The sequence below is a fragment of the Rhinopithecus roxellana genome, chromosome 2 (assembly GCF_007565055.1).
Source record: "Rhinopithecus roxellana isolate Shanxi Qingling chromosome 2, ASM756505v1, whole genome shotgun sequence".
In the NCBI taxonomy this organism is placed as follows: domain Eukaryota; kingdom Metazoa; phylum Chordata; class Mammalia; order Primates; family Cercopithecidae; genus Rhinopithecus; species Rhinopithecus roxellana.
In genome coordinates, this window is record NC_044550.1 from 130076019 (window position 1) to 130090638 (window position 14620).

At 46.7% G+C, this 14620-nt stretch overlaps 1 protein-coding gene across 5 annotated transcripts in view; it reads left to right on the forward strand.

Moving 5' to 3' along the window:
• FAM193A (family with sequence similarity 193 member A) overlaps nt 1-14620 on the forward strand; it is a 199673-nt gene that overhangs the window by 74629 nt on the left and 110424 nt on the right. For 3 of the 5 annotated variants that reach the window (XM_010384373.2, XM_030919851.1, XM_030919819.1), the window contains exons 3-4: nt 13080-13216; nt 14175-14342. In XM_010384373.2, coding sequence (XP_010382675.2) covers nt 13080-13216; nt 14175-14342 — 305 coding nt within the window. The remainder of the gene's footprint in view (nt 1-13079; nt 13217-14174; nt 14343-14620) is intronic. The other 2 variants (XM_030919842.1, XM_030919829.1) reach the window with 1 other exon arrangement.

Sequence of the window (14620 nt, forward strand, 5' to 3'; positions counted from 1 at the left end):
CTTTTTCAAAAGTGGTTTCGATATATTAGATCCTTTGCATTGCTATGTAAACTGTAGAGCCAGCTTGTCAGGTTCTACAGAAAAGCCTGTTGGGATTTTAATTGGCATTGTGGTGATTCTATAGATCAATTTGGGGGAGAATTGACACCTTAACAATATTGAGTCTTCAAGTCTAAGAACATGGTAAAACTCTTCATTTATTTAGGTCATTTAAGTTTATTTTCAGCATTGTTTTGTAGTCTTCAATATATATATATAGTCTTTGCACATCAGTATATTAAAAACTTTCCGGACAGGCACGGTGGCTCATACCTGTAATCCAGCACTTTGGGAGTCCTACGCAGGTGGATTGCTTGAGGCCAGGAGTTTAAGACCAGTCTGGGCAACATAGTGAGATCCTGGCTTTACAAAAAATAAATACATTTCCCCAAAGTATTTTATATTTTCTTGCTATTTTAAATGTACTCTAAAAAGTTTCAATATTTGTTTATTGCTAGTACATAGAAATTCAGTTTTTTTGTTTGTTTGTTTTTGGAGGGGAGGGATATTGGCCATGTATACTGTGAAAACTCATTTATTAGTTCTGTGGGCCTTTTGGTAGATTCCTTAGGATTTTCTTTCTTTTCTTTCTTCCTCTTTTTTTTTTTTTTTTTTGACAGAGTTTTGCTCTTGTTGTCCAGGCTGGAGTGCAGTGGCGCCTTCTCGGCCCACCACAACCTCCACCTCCTAGGTTCAAGCGATTCTCCTGCCTCAGCCTCCCGAGTAGCTGGGATTACAGTCATGTGCCACCATGCCCAGCTATTTTTAGTAGAGACAGGGTTTCTCCATTTTGGTCAGGCTGGTCTCAAACTCCCGACCTCAGGTGATCCTCCCTCCTTGGCCTCCCGAAGTGCTAGGATTACAGGTGTGAGCCACCATGCCTGGCTTTTTTTTTTTTTCCCCCTTTTGAAACAGAGTCTCGCTTTGTAGCCCAGGCTGGAGTGTAGTGGCATGATCTCGGCTCACTGCAGCCTCTGCCTCTTGGGTCCCAGTTCAAGCAATTTTCTTGCCTCTCAGCCCCCCGAGTAGTGGGATTACAGGTGCACACCACCGTGCCCAGCTAATTTTTGTATTTTTAGTAGAGATGGAGTTTCACCATGTTGACAGGCTGGTCTTGAACTCCTGGCCTCGTGATCCACGCGCGTCGGCCTCCCAAAGTGCTGGGATTACAGGCCTGAGCCACTGCACCCGGCTTTCCTTAAAATTTTCTATGTAGATGATCATGTCGTCTACACATAATGTGTTTCTCCCTTTGCAGTCTGTATGTCTTCATTTTTTCTTGCCCAGTTCCACTGACTAGGTCTTCCAATGTGAGACTGAATAGGAGTGGTGTGAGTAGGCATCCTTCTCTTCCTCATGATCTTAGGGGAAAGCATTTGGTCTTTTATCATGTAGTATAGATCAGATTGAGGAAATTTACTTACATTTTTAGTTAGCTAAGAATTATCATTATGAATAGATACCAACTTTTGTCATACTCTCTACATCTGTTGAGATGATAACAGAGTTTTCCTTTTTAGTTAATGAAATAAATTATGGTGATTTTCAAAATGTTGGAAAACCTTGCATTCCTGGGATAACCCACATTTGATTGTGATGTATTATCTTTTTGCTAGGTTGCTGGATTGGATTTACTAATGTTTTGTTAAGGATTATTGTGTCTATGTTCATGAAGGATATTAGTCTATAAATTTCTTGTCTCATGTCTTTGTGTGGTTTTGATGTTGGGCTAATACTTCGTTAATAAAATGAGCTAGGATGTATTTTCTCTTTGATTTTCCGGAAAGGAAAAGTTTGTGTAAAATTAGCATTATTTCTACCGTAAGTGTTTGGGAGGATTCACCAGTAAAGCTATCTTGGTCTGAAGTTGCTTTGTTGGGAAGATTTTGAACTACAAGTTCAGTTCATTTGATAGAGGTTGTCTGTTTCTTTGTTAGTGAACTGTGCTAGTTTTTGTCTTTAAGGAAAGTTGCCCATTTTATATTAAATGTTGTGACATAAAGTTGTTCAGAATATTTATCTTCTTAATTTCCATAGAATCCATAGTGATTGCTTCCCTCTTCTTTTTATTCCTGATACCAGTTTTTTGAGTTTTGTCTTTTTTCCCCTAAGACTGGCTAGATAATTTAACTGATCTTTTCAAAGAACCACGTTTTGTTTTAATTGCTTTTCCATTTTCTTTTTTGTTAATTTTGCTCTTTATTAATTTCATTCCTCTTATTATTTATTTATTTATTTATTTATTTATTTATTTATTTATTTTTTTGTGAGACAGAGTCTGGCTCTGTCGCCCAGGCTGGAGTGCGGTGGCCGGATCTCAGCTCACTGCAAGCTCCGCCTCCCAGGTTCACGCCATTCTCCTGCCTCCGCCTCCCAAGTAGCTGGGACTACAGGCGCCTGCCTCGTCGCCCGGCTAGTTTTTTGTATTCTTTAGTAGAGACGGGGTTTCACCGTATTAGCCAGGATGGTCTCGATCTCCTGACCTTGTGATCCGCCCGTCTCGGCCTCCCAAAGTGCTGGGATTACAGGCTTGAGCCACCGCTCCCGGCCTATTTATTTATTTTTAAGAGCAGTCAAACGAAGCAGTGGGAGTCAAGAAGGAACAAAGAAATCTGTAGTGGTTGTGAACAGTTAGTTATCAACAACACTGCATTTGTACCAGCCTGTTTTGGTTTCTTAAGGTGGAAGTTTACATTGTTTTATCTGAGACCTTTCTTCTTTTCTAATGTGTTTAATTCTATACATTTCTTTTAAAATTTGCACCAATCACACAGGATCTATAAATTTCTGTCTAAGCATTCCTTTAGCTGCATCCCACAAATTCTGATATGTAATGGTTTTCATTCTACTCAAAATATTTTATAATTGCCTTTATGATTTGTTCATTGACCCATGTTTTGTTCAGAAGTATGTTTTTATTTTATTTTTTATTGTTTTTTTGAGACGGAGCACCTCTCTGTCACCCGGCTGGAGTGCAGTGGCGCAATGTTGGCTCGCTGCAACCTCTGCCTCCCGGGTTCAAGCAATTCTCCTGCCTCAGTCTCCCAAGTAGCTGATACTACAGGCGTGCGCCACCACGCCCAGCTAATTTTTGTATTTTTTGTAGAGATGGGGTTTCACCATGTTGGCCAGGATGGTCTTGATCTCCTGACCTCGTGATCTGCCCGCCTCGGCCTCCCAAAGTGCTGGGATTACAGGTGCGAGCCACTGTGCTTGGCCTATTTTATTTTTTTAGACAGAGTCTCACTCTGTGCCCAGGCTGGAGTGCAGTGGCGCGATCTCAGTTCACTGCAACCTCTGCCTCCCGGGTTCAAGCAGTTCTCCTGCCTCAGCCTTCTGAGTAGCTGGGATTACACGTGCACGCCACCATGCCCTGCTAATGTTTGTATTTTAATAGAGATGGTGTTGCCTAGCCTGGTCTTGAACTCCTGAGCTTGGGCAGTCTGCCTGCCTCAGCCTCCCAAAGTGCTTGGGTTAAGGCGTGAGCCACCACGCCCAACTGAAACTTCTAAATGTAACTATGGATTGGTATATTTCTTTCAATTTCTACTTTATGTATTTTGAGCTTTGTTGTTAAAGTATTTACCATTTAGCACTGTTATTTCTAATTGTTGAATTAATGCCACCGTTATCATCATCAGCATCATCATCTCCCTCTTTGTTGTTACTGATACTCCTTGTTGTGAAGCAAATTTTGTCTTATACTGAGAGCCACCTAGCCTTTTTTGATTAGTGTGTACAAGGAATATGTCTTCCCAACCTTTCTTTTTAACCTCTTTATCATCTCTTGTAGCTTAGGAGCTCTTGCTTTTTTAAAGACCAGTCTGACCTCTGCTAATAATTGTAGTATTTATACTCTTTCCCTTTAATGTAATTATTGATCTGTTTGGGTTTAAACATACCATCTTGCATTTTTTCTCCTATTTTTCCCATCTGTTATTTGTTACTCTTCTTTTAAATGAATTGAATTTTTTTGAAACGAGGTCTCACTCTGTCATCCAGGCTGGAGTGCAGTGGCGCGCGATCTCTGCTCACTGCAAGCTCCACCTCCCAGGTTCATGCCATTCTCCCACCTCTCAGCCTCCCAAGTAGCTGGGACTAGAGGCGCCCGCACCATGCCTGGCTAATTTTGTTTTTTGTATTTTTAGTAGAGACGGAGTTTCATTGTGCTAGCCAGGATGATCTCGATCTCCTGACCTCATGATCTGCCCTCCTCAGCCTCCCAAAGGGCTGGGATTACAGGTGTGAGCCACCATGCCCGTCCAATGAATTGAATAATTTAAATGGCTGGGCGTGGTGGCTCTCGCCTGTAACCCTAGCACTTAGGGAGGCTGAGGTAGGCGGATTACCCAAGCTCAGGAGTTCGAGACCAGCCTGAGCAACACGAAGAAACCCCGTCTCTACTAAAATATAAACATTAGCCGGGTGTGGTGCCATGTGCCTGTAATCCCAGCTACTCAGGAGGCTGAGGCAGGAGAATTGCTTGAACCCGGGAGGCGGAGGTTGCAGTGAACTGAGATTGCGCCACTGCACTTGAGCCTGGGCGACAGAGTGAGACTCCATCTCCAAAAAAATTTTTTTTAAAAATGAGTATTTTTTGATCCATGTGTTGGTCAGAAGTATGTTTTATTTTATTTTATTTTATTTTATTTTATTTTATTTTATTTTATTTTATTTTATTTTATTTTATTTTATTATTTTTTTGTGACAGAGTCTCACTCTGCGCCCAGGCTGGAGTACAGTAGCGCCATCTTAGCTCCCTGCAGCCTCTGCCTCTCGGGTTCAAGCGATTCTCCTGCCTCAACCTCCTACGTAGCTGGGATTACAGGCACCCATCACTGCATCCAGCGAATTTTTTTATTTTTAGTAGAGGCGGGGTTTCACCATCTTGGCCAGGCTAATCTTGATCTCCTGACCTTGCGATCCACCTGCCTCGCCCTCCCAAAGTGCTAGAATGACAGGTGTGAGCCACCGCATCCGGCCTATGAATATTTTAAATTATTTCATTTTGTCTCCTGTTGACCTTACTACCTATATTTCTTTTTCTTTGTTTTATAATTTTTTATTTTTATTTTTATTTTTTTATTTTTTATTTTTTTTTGAGACAGAGTCTCGCTCTGTCACCCAGGCTGGAGTGCAGTGGCCGGATCTCAGCTCACTACAAGCTCCGCCTCCCGGGTTCACGCCATTCTCCTGCCTCAGCCTCCCGAGTAGCTGGGACTACAGGCGCCCGCCACCTCGCCTGGCTAGTTTTTTGTATTTTTTAGTAGAGATGGGGTTTCACCGTGTTCACCAGGATGGTCTCGATCTCCTGACCTCGTGATCCACCCGCCTCGGCCTCCCAAAGTGCTGGGATTACAGGCGTGAGCCACCGCGCCCGGCCTGTTTTATAATTTTTTAGCTATGGCTTCCACTTTTCAGCCTCTACTCTCAAAGAATAGTATACCACTTCACATATAGTGTAAGTACCTCACAGTAGTACACTTGGAGCACCACCATTTCTGGTGCTAATGTAGTCGTGTATTTTTCTTACATGTATTATACACTTCAGCATACATTGTGGTGGGGTTTTTTTTCCCCTTGCTTTAAATAGCTAATTATCTTTTTAAAAAGACCTTATAAATAAGTTCTTGACCCACATCTTTATCATGTGTGGTGGTCTCCATTCCTTTGTGTAGATTCACTTTTCATTTGGTATTATTTTTTCTCTATCTCAAGAACTGCCTTTAACATTTCCTGTAGGCCAAGGAAGCTTCTGTTTGAAAGCTTTTATTTTGCCTTTGTTTTAAAAAGATATTTCTGTTTGGAATTTGAGGTTGTTGGTCATTTCTTTCCTGGCCTCCCCAGTTTGTGAGGAGAAACATGTTGTCATCCTTATCTTTGCTCCTGCATGTGTAAGGTGGTGACTCGTTCCTCTGCTTCTGAGATTTGCACTTTATCACTGGTTTTCAGCAGTTTGACGGTGACGGACCTCTGTGCTTTGCTTTGTGTTTACTATGCTTTGGGTTAATTGAACTTGTAGTGAGTGTGGGCTTATGTGTGTGAGTTTATAGTTTCATCAAATTTAGAAATATTTCAAGTATTTCTTCACATAGTCCTCTTTTTTTCTGGGATGTTAGACATCTTGAGTTTGTCCTACAAATGCTTTGTCCATTTTTTCAGTCTTTTCTGTGCTTCATTTTGGATTAATTAATTAATTAATTAATTTCGAGACAGAGTCTTGCTCTGTTGCCCAGGCTGGAGTGCAATGGTATGATCTCGGCTCACTACAACCTCCGCCTCCTGGGTTCAAGTGATTCTCCTGCCTCAGCCTCCCAGGTAGCTGTGATTACAGGTGCCTGCCACCATGTCCGGCTTTTTTTTTTTTTTTTTTCCGAGATGAAGTTTCACTCTTGTTGCCCAGGTTGGAGTGCAATGGTGTGATCTCGGCTCACTGCAACCTCTGCCTCCCGGGTTCAAGTGATTCTCCTGCCTCAGCCTCCTGAGTAGCTGGGATTACAGGCATGTGCCACCATGCCCAGCTAATTTTGTATTTTTAGTAGGGACAGGGTTTTTCCATGTTGGTCAGGCTGACTTCGAACTCCTGACCTCAGGTAATCCGCCCACCCTCGTCCTCCCAAAGTGCTGGGATTACAGGTGTGTGCTACCATGCCTGGCCAATTTTTGTATTTTTTAGTAGAGGTGGGGTTTCACCGTGTTGGTCAGACTGGTCTCGAACTCCTGACCTCAGGTGATCCACCCATCTTGGCCTCCCAAAGTGCTGGGATTATAGGCGTGAGACACCGTGCCTGGCCTGGATTATTTTTATTGCCTGTGTTCAGGTTTATTGGTGTTCTGATCTGCTTAATCTGCCAAGTCTATTTAGTGTATTTTTTTCTTTTTTTTTTTTCTTTTTTTTTTTTTTTTTTTTTTTTGAGACGGAGTCTCGCTCTGTTGCCCAGGCTGGAGTGCAGTGGCGCAATCTCGGCTCACTGCAAGCTCCATCTCCCGGGTTCCCGCCATTCTCCTGCCTCAGCCTCCCGAGTAGCTGGGACTACAGGCGCCCGCCACCACGCCCGGCTAGTTTTTTGTATTTTTAGTAGAGACGGGGTTTCACCGTGTTAGCCAGGATGGTCTCGATCTCCTGACCTCGTGATCCGCCTGTCTCGGCCTCCCAAAGTGCTGGGATTACAGGCTTGAGCCACTGCGCCCGGCCATTTTTTTCTTTTATATCTTATTTCTCAGCTTTGGAAGTTTCATTTTATTTATTTATTTATTGACATCTTCAGTTTCTCTTCCCATCGTGTTTATTTTTCCTCTGTTTCTTGAACATATGGAGTTTCTTTATAATTGCCAATTTTAGATTCTTGACTGTTAGTTGTATCTTCTCTGTTTTTGGGGGGATCTGTTTCTTTTTTTCTTTTTTCTTTTTTTGAGATGGAGTCCTCGCTCTGTCACCCAGGCTGGAGTGCAGTGGTGCGATCTCGGCTCACTGTAACCTCTGCCTCCTGGGTTCAAATGGTTCTCCTGCTTCAGCCTCCTCAGTAGCTGGGATTACAGGCGTGTGCCACTCTGCCCAGCTAATTTTTGTGTTTTTAGTAGAGATGGGGTTTCATCATGTTGGCCAGGCTGCTCTCAAACTCCTGACCTCAGGTGATCTGCCTGCCTCTGCCTCCCAAAGTGCTGGGATTATAGGCGTGAGCCACCATGCCTGGCCTGGGGAATTTGTCTCCCTCCCTCCCTCCCTTCCTCTCTTTCTCTCTCTCTTTCTCTCTCTCTCTCTTTTTTGAGATAGTGTCTCTCTCTGTCACCCAGGCTGGAGTACAATGGCACGATCTAGCAATGGCACGATCTAGTCTCACCGCAACCTCCCCTTCCTCGGTTCAAACGATTCTCCTGCCTCAGCCTCTCGAGTGGCTGGGATTGCAGGCTTGTGCCTCCATGCCTGGCCAAATTTTGTATTTTTAGTAGAGACGGGATTTTGTCATCTTGGTCAGGCTGGTCTCGATCTCCTGACCTCAAGTGATCCACTCACCTCATCCTCTGAAAGTGCTGGGATTACAAGCATGAGCCACCACATCTGGCCTGGGGGATGTTTGTATAGATTGGCTTTTCCTCCTTCTTAAGAGTCATTGTCTTGCTTTTGGTTTTGTTTCTGGATGCTGGACATTGTGAATTTTACATTGTTAATAGTTGGATTTTGTTATTTTTCTTTTAAATTGTGTTAGACTTGGGTGAAACATGACTGAGGTTAAATCTGTATATAGTTAGTGCTATAATGGGACACATTTAAGGATTTAATATGTAGTCATTATGTACCCTATTTTAAGACTTACCTTCATCTCGTCTCCAGGAAATGTTACTTTCAAGTTCTTGATTGCTCTTCTGAGTGTACTGCATTCCAGCCATCATCATAGGTGCTGATGTACCATAGTGAGCGAGTAGATAGGTTCTGGCCCTCATGAACTGACTTTCCAGTGTTGAAGACAGATAAAAAAACAAGAACGCGAGTAGAACACCAGGATTTCAGATAGCAGTTTAATAGGGATTAACTGGGATGTTTAGGTTGATGGGGAAGCCAGAGCTCAGGAGATGGGCACTGCACCCATAGTCACAACAAGCACGTGTTTAACATAAAGAATAATTAACAAGTGGTGGGATGCGGTGGCTCACGCCTGTAATCAGCACCTTGGGAGGCTGAGGCAGGTGGATCACCTGAGGTTAGGAGTTGGGAGACCAGCCTGGCCAACGTGGTGAAACCCCCGTCTCTAGTAAAAATACAGAAATTAGCCAGTCGTGGTGGTGGGCTCCCATAATCCCAGCTACTTGGGGCTGAGACAGGAGAATCGTTTGAACCCAGGAGGCGGAGGCTGCAGTGAGTCGAGATCACAGCATTGCACTTCAGCCTGGGCAAGAAGAGTGCAACTCAAAGTAATTAACAAGTAGCAAGAGGTCAGCCACCCAGATCTGTAAAGTGAACGCTGAAGAGTATGGCCAGGGCAGATTGAGGGAGCAGCCACTAACGGGAGCTTAGGGAGGGGACTCGAGAAAGGAGCAAACTTGGAAGAGGCCCTGACATGGAGGGGGTATTGTTATGCCCCACTGGGTAGCAGAGAGGCTCCCTGAGGTCCTGTGGGCTGGGACTGAGTGCTGGAGAGTGCTCGTGTCTCAGTCCCCTGCACACCACTGACGAGGAGCTGCCTCGGGGTAAGAGCAAGATGAGAAAAGCACAGGAACCTGGAGGGAGACCCCTTCTTCAGTGTCCCTGTAGTGCCTTCCACCCACACGACCACACATTGTACCTACCTGCTGGCAGAGGAGAAATGTTTATAAGGTGCAGCTCCTTCCTTGTAAGTGTGGTGAAGAAGGGTGGATTTGGAGTTGAGAGGCAAAAAAATCAGTTGGCTCAACCAGCCTCCCTGAGTAGGTGATCTTTTTGCTAAGGCCTACCTAATGGGACAGCACTCTACAGTCTACCAGAAGCCATTCAGAGGCTCATGGGCTTAAGGGTACAAGTCAAAGGGAACAAGGGCAGTGACTTAAAAGCAGAACTTTGAGCAACCTTGAAAGCTGTGGTAAGAAATACAGTGTTGCTCCTCTGTGTTAACAGAGGAGTGATACAGTGTTTGCTCCTAAGGAGAACAGAGGTTTTATGTTGGGAGCTCTGTGATCTCACTCTGCTGCTGCCTGGAGAATGGATGATTAGCAGGTACATGTGGAAATAGGTGTGCCACTAGAGAGCGGCAGTGCAGCTGTGCAGGCAAGAGGTAGGTGATGATGGCTTAGACTGGGTTAGAAGCAGTGGAGGAAGAATGGGTGGATTGTGGAGGTATTTAGGATTGAGGTGGAGTGGACAACTTTGCTGTTAGATGGCTGTGGGATGGAGGAGACTGTGAACCTTACTTGTTGAAGGGAACGGACCCGCTTAGGAAACAGCCTCCTCTACCACTGCCGTCTCCTTGTCCTACCATGCCTCATCAATCAGAACTCCATGGCCTTCCAGCCACTTTTGGTATGGGAGTAGCCTCATTTTCAGGTACTCACGTCCAGTCTACATAAAAACCTAAATGTGGCTGAGCGTGTTGGCTCACGCCTATAATCACAGCACTTTTGGAAACGAAGGCAGGTGGATCACTTGAGCTCAGAAGTTTAAGACCAACCTGATCAACATAGTGAAACCCTGTGTCTACCAAAAATGCAAAAAGTTAGCCAGGCATGGTGGCGCACGCCTATGGTCCCAGCTACTCAGAAGGCTGAGGTGAGACGATTGCTTGAGCGTGGGAGGTCGAGGTTGCAGTGAGCCGAGATTGCACCACTGCACTCCAGCCTGGGTGATAGAGCGAGACCCTGTCTCCCAAAAAAAACCAAAAACAAAAGAAACCTAAATGTCTCATCTAATTAATCCAAAGCCTCTTTCCCTCAAGTTAAGTGGTGGCAGGAGTCCCCACGGGCAGAGGGCAGTGGTGTATGTCCTGCCTCCTTATGCCTGCCCTGTTCCTCCAGGATGGAGAAGGGGCTCTGGAGTGGAGACTTGGGGGTCTTTGTTCTCTTCTGGGTTGTCTCGGGTTCTTTTTGGCCCACTAGCACTAGGTCTATGGTCCTAATGGGTGGCCCAGTGGTTGCTGGCTCTTTCTTAGGGGAGGCTGCTGTAATGTGCTCAGGCTGCTGCAACAAAATACCACGGGCTGGGCTGCTTATAAACAGCGGACATTTATATCTTATAGTCTGGAGGGCTGGAAGGTCTAAGATCAAGGTGCTGGCAGATTGGTGCCTGGGAAAGGCTGAGCTTTGGTTCATAGCTGGTGCCCTCACTGTCCTCATGCGGTGGAAGGATGTGACAGCTCTCCGGGGCCTCCTTTATAAAAGGACATTAATCCCATTCACGAAGACGCCGTCCTCATGACCTAATCACTTCCTAAAGTCCCCACTTCCTGATACATTGCCTTAGGGGTTAAAATTTCAACTTATGAACAGGGGCGGGCGGGAGCACAAACATTCAGAACAGAGCAAAACATTCAGACCTTTGGCACTTCTGAGACCTCGGTAGGGACTTAATGCTGGACTGTCTGGTTGAGTCACTGTGTGGCACAACCAGCCTGCCCCCCTCCCCCTACCACTGCCATCCCGCACTCTGCCCCCCTTCCCTCATGGTGTAATTCTGGGGTCAGCTTCCCAGCAGGACCTGTTTGGGGTGGGATTCTTTCAGGATGACACAAGCTCTTGCCCTTCTGTGTGCTGGTGGCAGCTGAGCTAGGTCCCCTGCTGTCTTAATCCTCTGCCCACTTAGCAATGCTCAGGCTTTTCTGCTGCAGGGTCTTTTCTGCAAGGCCTGCACCAGTGTCTTTGTGTCCCAACTCCACAGCACCCACCACAGGCCCTTAGGAGTTTCCTTGTGCTTGGCTCAGCAGCAGACTGTGGTGGTGCAAACCTCTGAACAGACCTGGCCAAGTCCAGCCCAGGGTGAACCCCCGGCTCCTTGCTGTACGCCACCACCTGTCTCTCTGAGGGCTTGTCTCAGTGGCTTCATGCTTGATTGGGGGAGGGGTTGGTAAGGAGAGCACACTTTTGCTTGTGGGAAGCAGAGTGGGAATAGTGCAATACTCATGACTTAGGTGAATTCCTTTCTGGAAGTCTCTCTTGTGACTGTGATTCTCTTCCTCAGGCTGTGGGGATCAGGGGGACGCAATGATGATGGAGCTGGCAGCCCCTATCGTGAGCCTGGGGAAGCCTTTCTAGCACCCTGCATCACCCTGTGGGCACCCTCAGCTCTGAGACCTGAGCCCCTTTTCCCAAGGAGCAGAGTCCTTCTCAGGACCTGTTCTAGAAGAAGCCCCGGTGCCAGATGGGTGGGTGATTGAGCAGGAGGAGGAACCTAAGGTTATGTTGTGTTTCTCTAGTTGTTGTTGGTGAAATCTTTTCGGTGCTTACTGTTGGGCATGGGACATAGGAAGGTCTTTGCCCAGTGTTCTCTTTTTTTTTGAGACAAAGTCTCGCTCTGTTTCTCAGGCTGGAGTGCAGTGACGCGATCTTGGCTCACTGCAACCTCTGCCTCCCAGGTTCAAGCGATTCTCCTGCCTCAGCCTCCTGAGTAGTTGAGATTACAGGCGTGCACTACCACGCCTGGCTGATTTTTATATTAGAAGAGATGGGTTTCACCACATGGGTCAGGCTGGTCTTGAACTCCTGACCTCAGGTGATCCACCTGCCTCGGCCTCCCAAAGTGCTGGGATTACAGGCGTGAGCCATCGTGCCCGGCCAAGTGTTCTCTTAAGCCTCCTTGTTCCTCAGTCAGAGCAGGCAGTGCAGGCTATGGTATTCCCCAGGACGGAGAGGCCTCTGCCCCAGCTGCTTGATGCTAGGCTCAGAGAGGCCACTAGGTTTCTACCAAGTGCTGTCTCAGGCGACCATGGGCACCAGAGGTGCCCACTGAAGTGATCATCATGTGTGCTGATTAGGACACTGGGAGTAAAACTGTTCGTTTTTAAATTTAATATCAATTGATTTTTATACTTTAAAAAAAATTTTAAATAGAGACGAGGTCTTGCTATGTTACCCAGGCTGGTCTCAAACGTCTGGGCTCTTCAAGTGGTCCTCCCATCTTGGCTTCCCAAAGTGGTGGGATTACAGGTGTGAACCACCATGCCCAGCTGAATTGTTTCCTTTTTGTGTGCATGTGTCTGTGTGACAGTGTCTCTGTCACCCAGGCAGAAGTGCCGTGGGGGATGATCACGGCTCACTATAGCCTCAACTTCTCAGGCTCAAATGACCCTCACACCTCAGCCTCCTGGGTAGCTGGGACTACAGGCAGGCTCCGACACGCCCGGCCTATTTTTTGTATTTCTTGTAGCAGTGGTGTTTCACCGTGTTGCCCAATGATCCATCCACCTTAGACTCCCAAAGTGCTGAGATTACAAATGTGAGCCACTGCATCCAGCCAAGATAGTTTCTTTTCAATGTCTAGGTTTTACAGTTTTTTAAAAGGCATTTTCCTGAGCAGTTAATAAAAAATTGATGCCTTGAACATTTTAACATAACTGGTCTATTCTGTTCTCTTTTTAAAGCAGAGCCAAGATTTTCTTCTTCACTCCTCGCTTGGTGGCTCCCAGCCGGAGGCCGGCAGTGGTGGGAGGCTCGCTCTGGGTGCACAGACGCTGCCTTCGGACACCGCATGCTCGTGCGAGGCCTGCAGTGAGCGCAGGTATGTGACGTGTGTGCCACGTTGCTCACACCTGTCCACAGTGACGTGCAGACCTGCATATTGGAGCTGGACCGAGAAACTGGGCTAATGTGACAGACAGCAACAAGAGTAAAGGCGATTGCTTCGCTATTGTGAGAAAGATCCAGATGAGTAAGACAAAAACTCCCGCTCTTGAGGAACTGGCACTAGGAAGCATCCTCACAACAAGAGGGGGAGTCCTTAAATAATCAGAATCTAAGAGCAGCCTTAGTGAATGAGAGGAATGATGGGGGTGGGCCTGACTGGCTGCCGCTGAGTGGCTGAGGGGAGAGCCCAGGAGCTCGTCTTTTTTTTTTGAGATGAGGTCTGGCTCTGTCCTCCAGGCTGGAGGGCAGTGGCGTAATCTCGGCTCACCACAACTTCCGCCTTCCAGGCTCAAGTGATTCTCCCACTTCAGTCCCAGTATCTGGGACTACAGGTGCGCACCACCATGTGGAGCTAATTTTTGTGTATTTTGTAGAGATGGGGCTTTGTCATGTTGCCCAGGCTGGTCTCAAACTCCTGGACTCAAACAATTAGTCCGTCTTCACCTCCCAAAGTGCTGGGATTACTGGGAGCAGATCTAAAAATGCTCTGTGCTCTGGCTCAGGAAGGAATGCATGTAGCCAAGTGGGGGCCAAAGGGTGGGGGCAAGGCTGCCCATTAGGTACCTTGGAGGTGAAGGCCAGATCAGCAGTGGGGATGTGGGTACCCTTATTATGGACAGTAGCCGCAGATGCTCCTGTCATCTGTGCAGTGGCTAAGCTCTTAACGCAGAGTGCACCCTGGGAGCTGTGCTGGGGATGCCATCACCCTGATTGCCGGCTCCTGGGAGCTGGGCAAGGTACAAGAGTCTGGGAGGTCCTCTGAGGACAGTGTGCTAGGTCAGGAAGGGCAGCAGATTGTGGTGAGTTTCTAACCTTCCTGTGTTGTCTCACAGAGAAATTTCGGCAGAGGCGGACCGGGAACCTCAGCAGCTGCAGAACTACTGGTCAGAAGTGCGCTACACGGTGCGCTGCATCTACCGCCAGGCAGGGACGCCGCTGGCAGATGACCAGGACCAGTCTCTGGTGCCTGACAAGGAGGGAGTAAAGGAGCTCGTGGATCGGTACATACCACCCCTTCCTGTTGTGGCCCTGTGCAAACCCCTGCCCTGCCTGCTGCGCTTGGAGCCACTCCTTTCAGGATGGGCTTTCCTTACAGTGCTCAGCTGGGCTTGCTCAGCCTTTGGTGCCTGTAGAGTCTGCAGCAGATGGATTGGCAAAAGCGAACCCCCTAGGCCAGACATCTTGAATTTTTCTGATTCCGATGAAACGCTATTGCCTGAGTAATTACACAAGAAATGTTTCTGTCACTTGTTTGTGTGAAGACTGATGATAATACCTG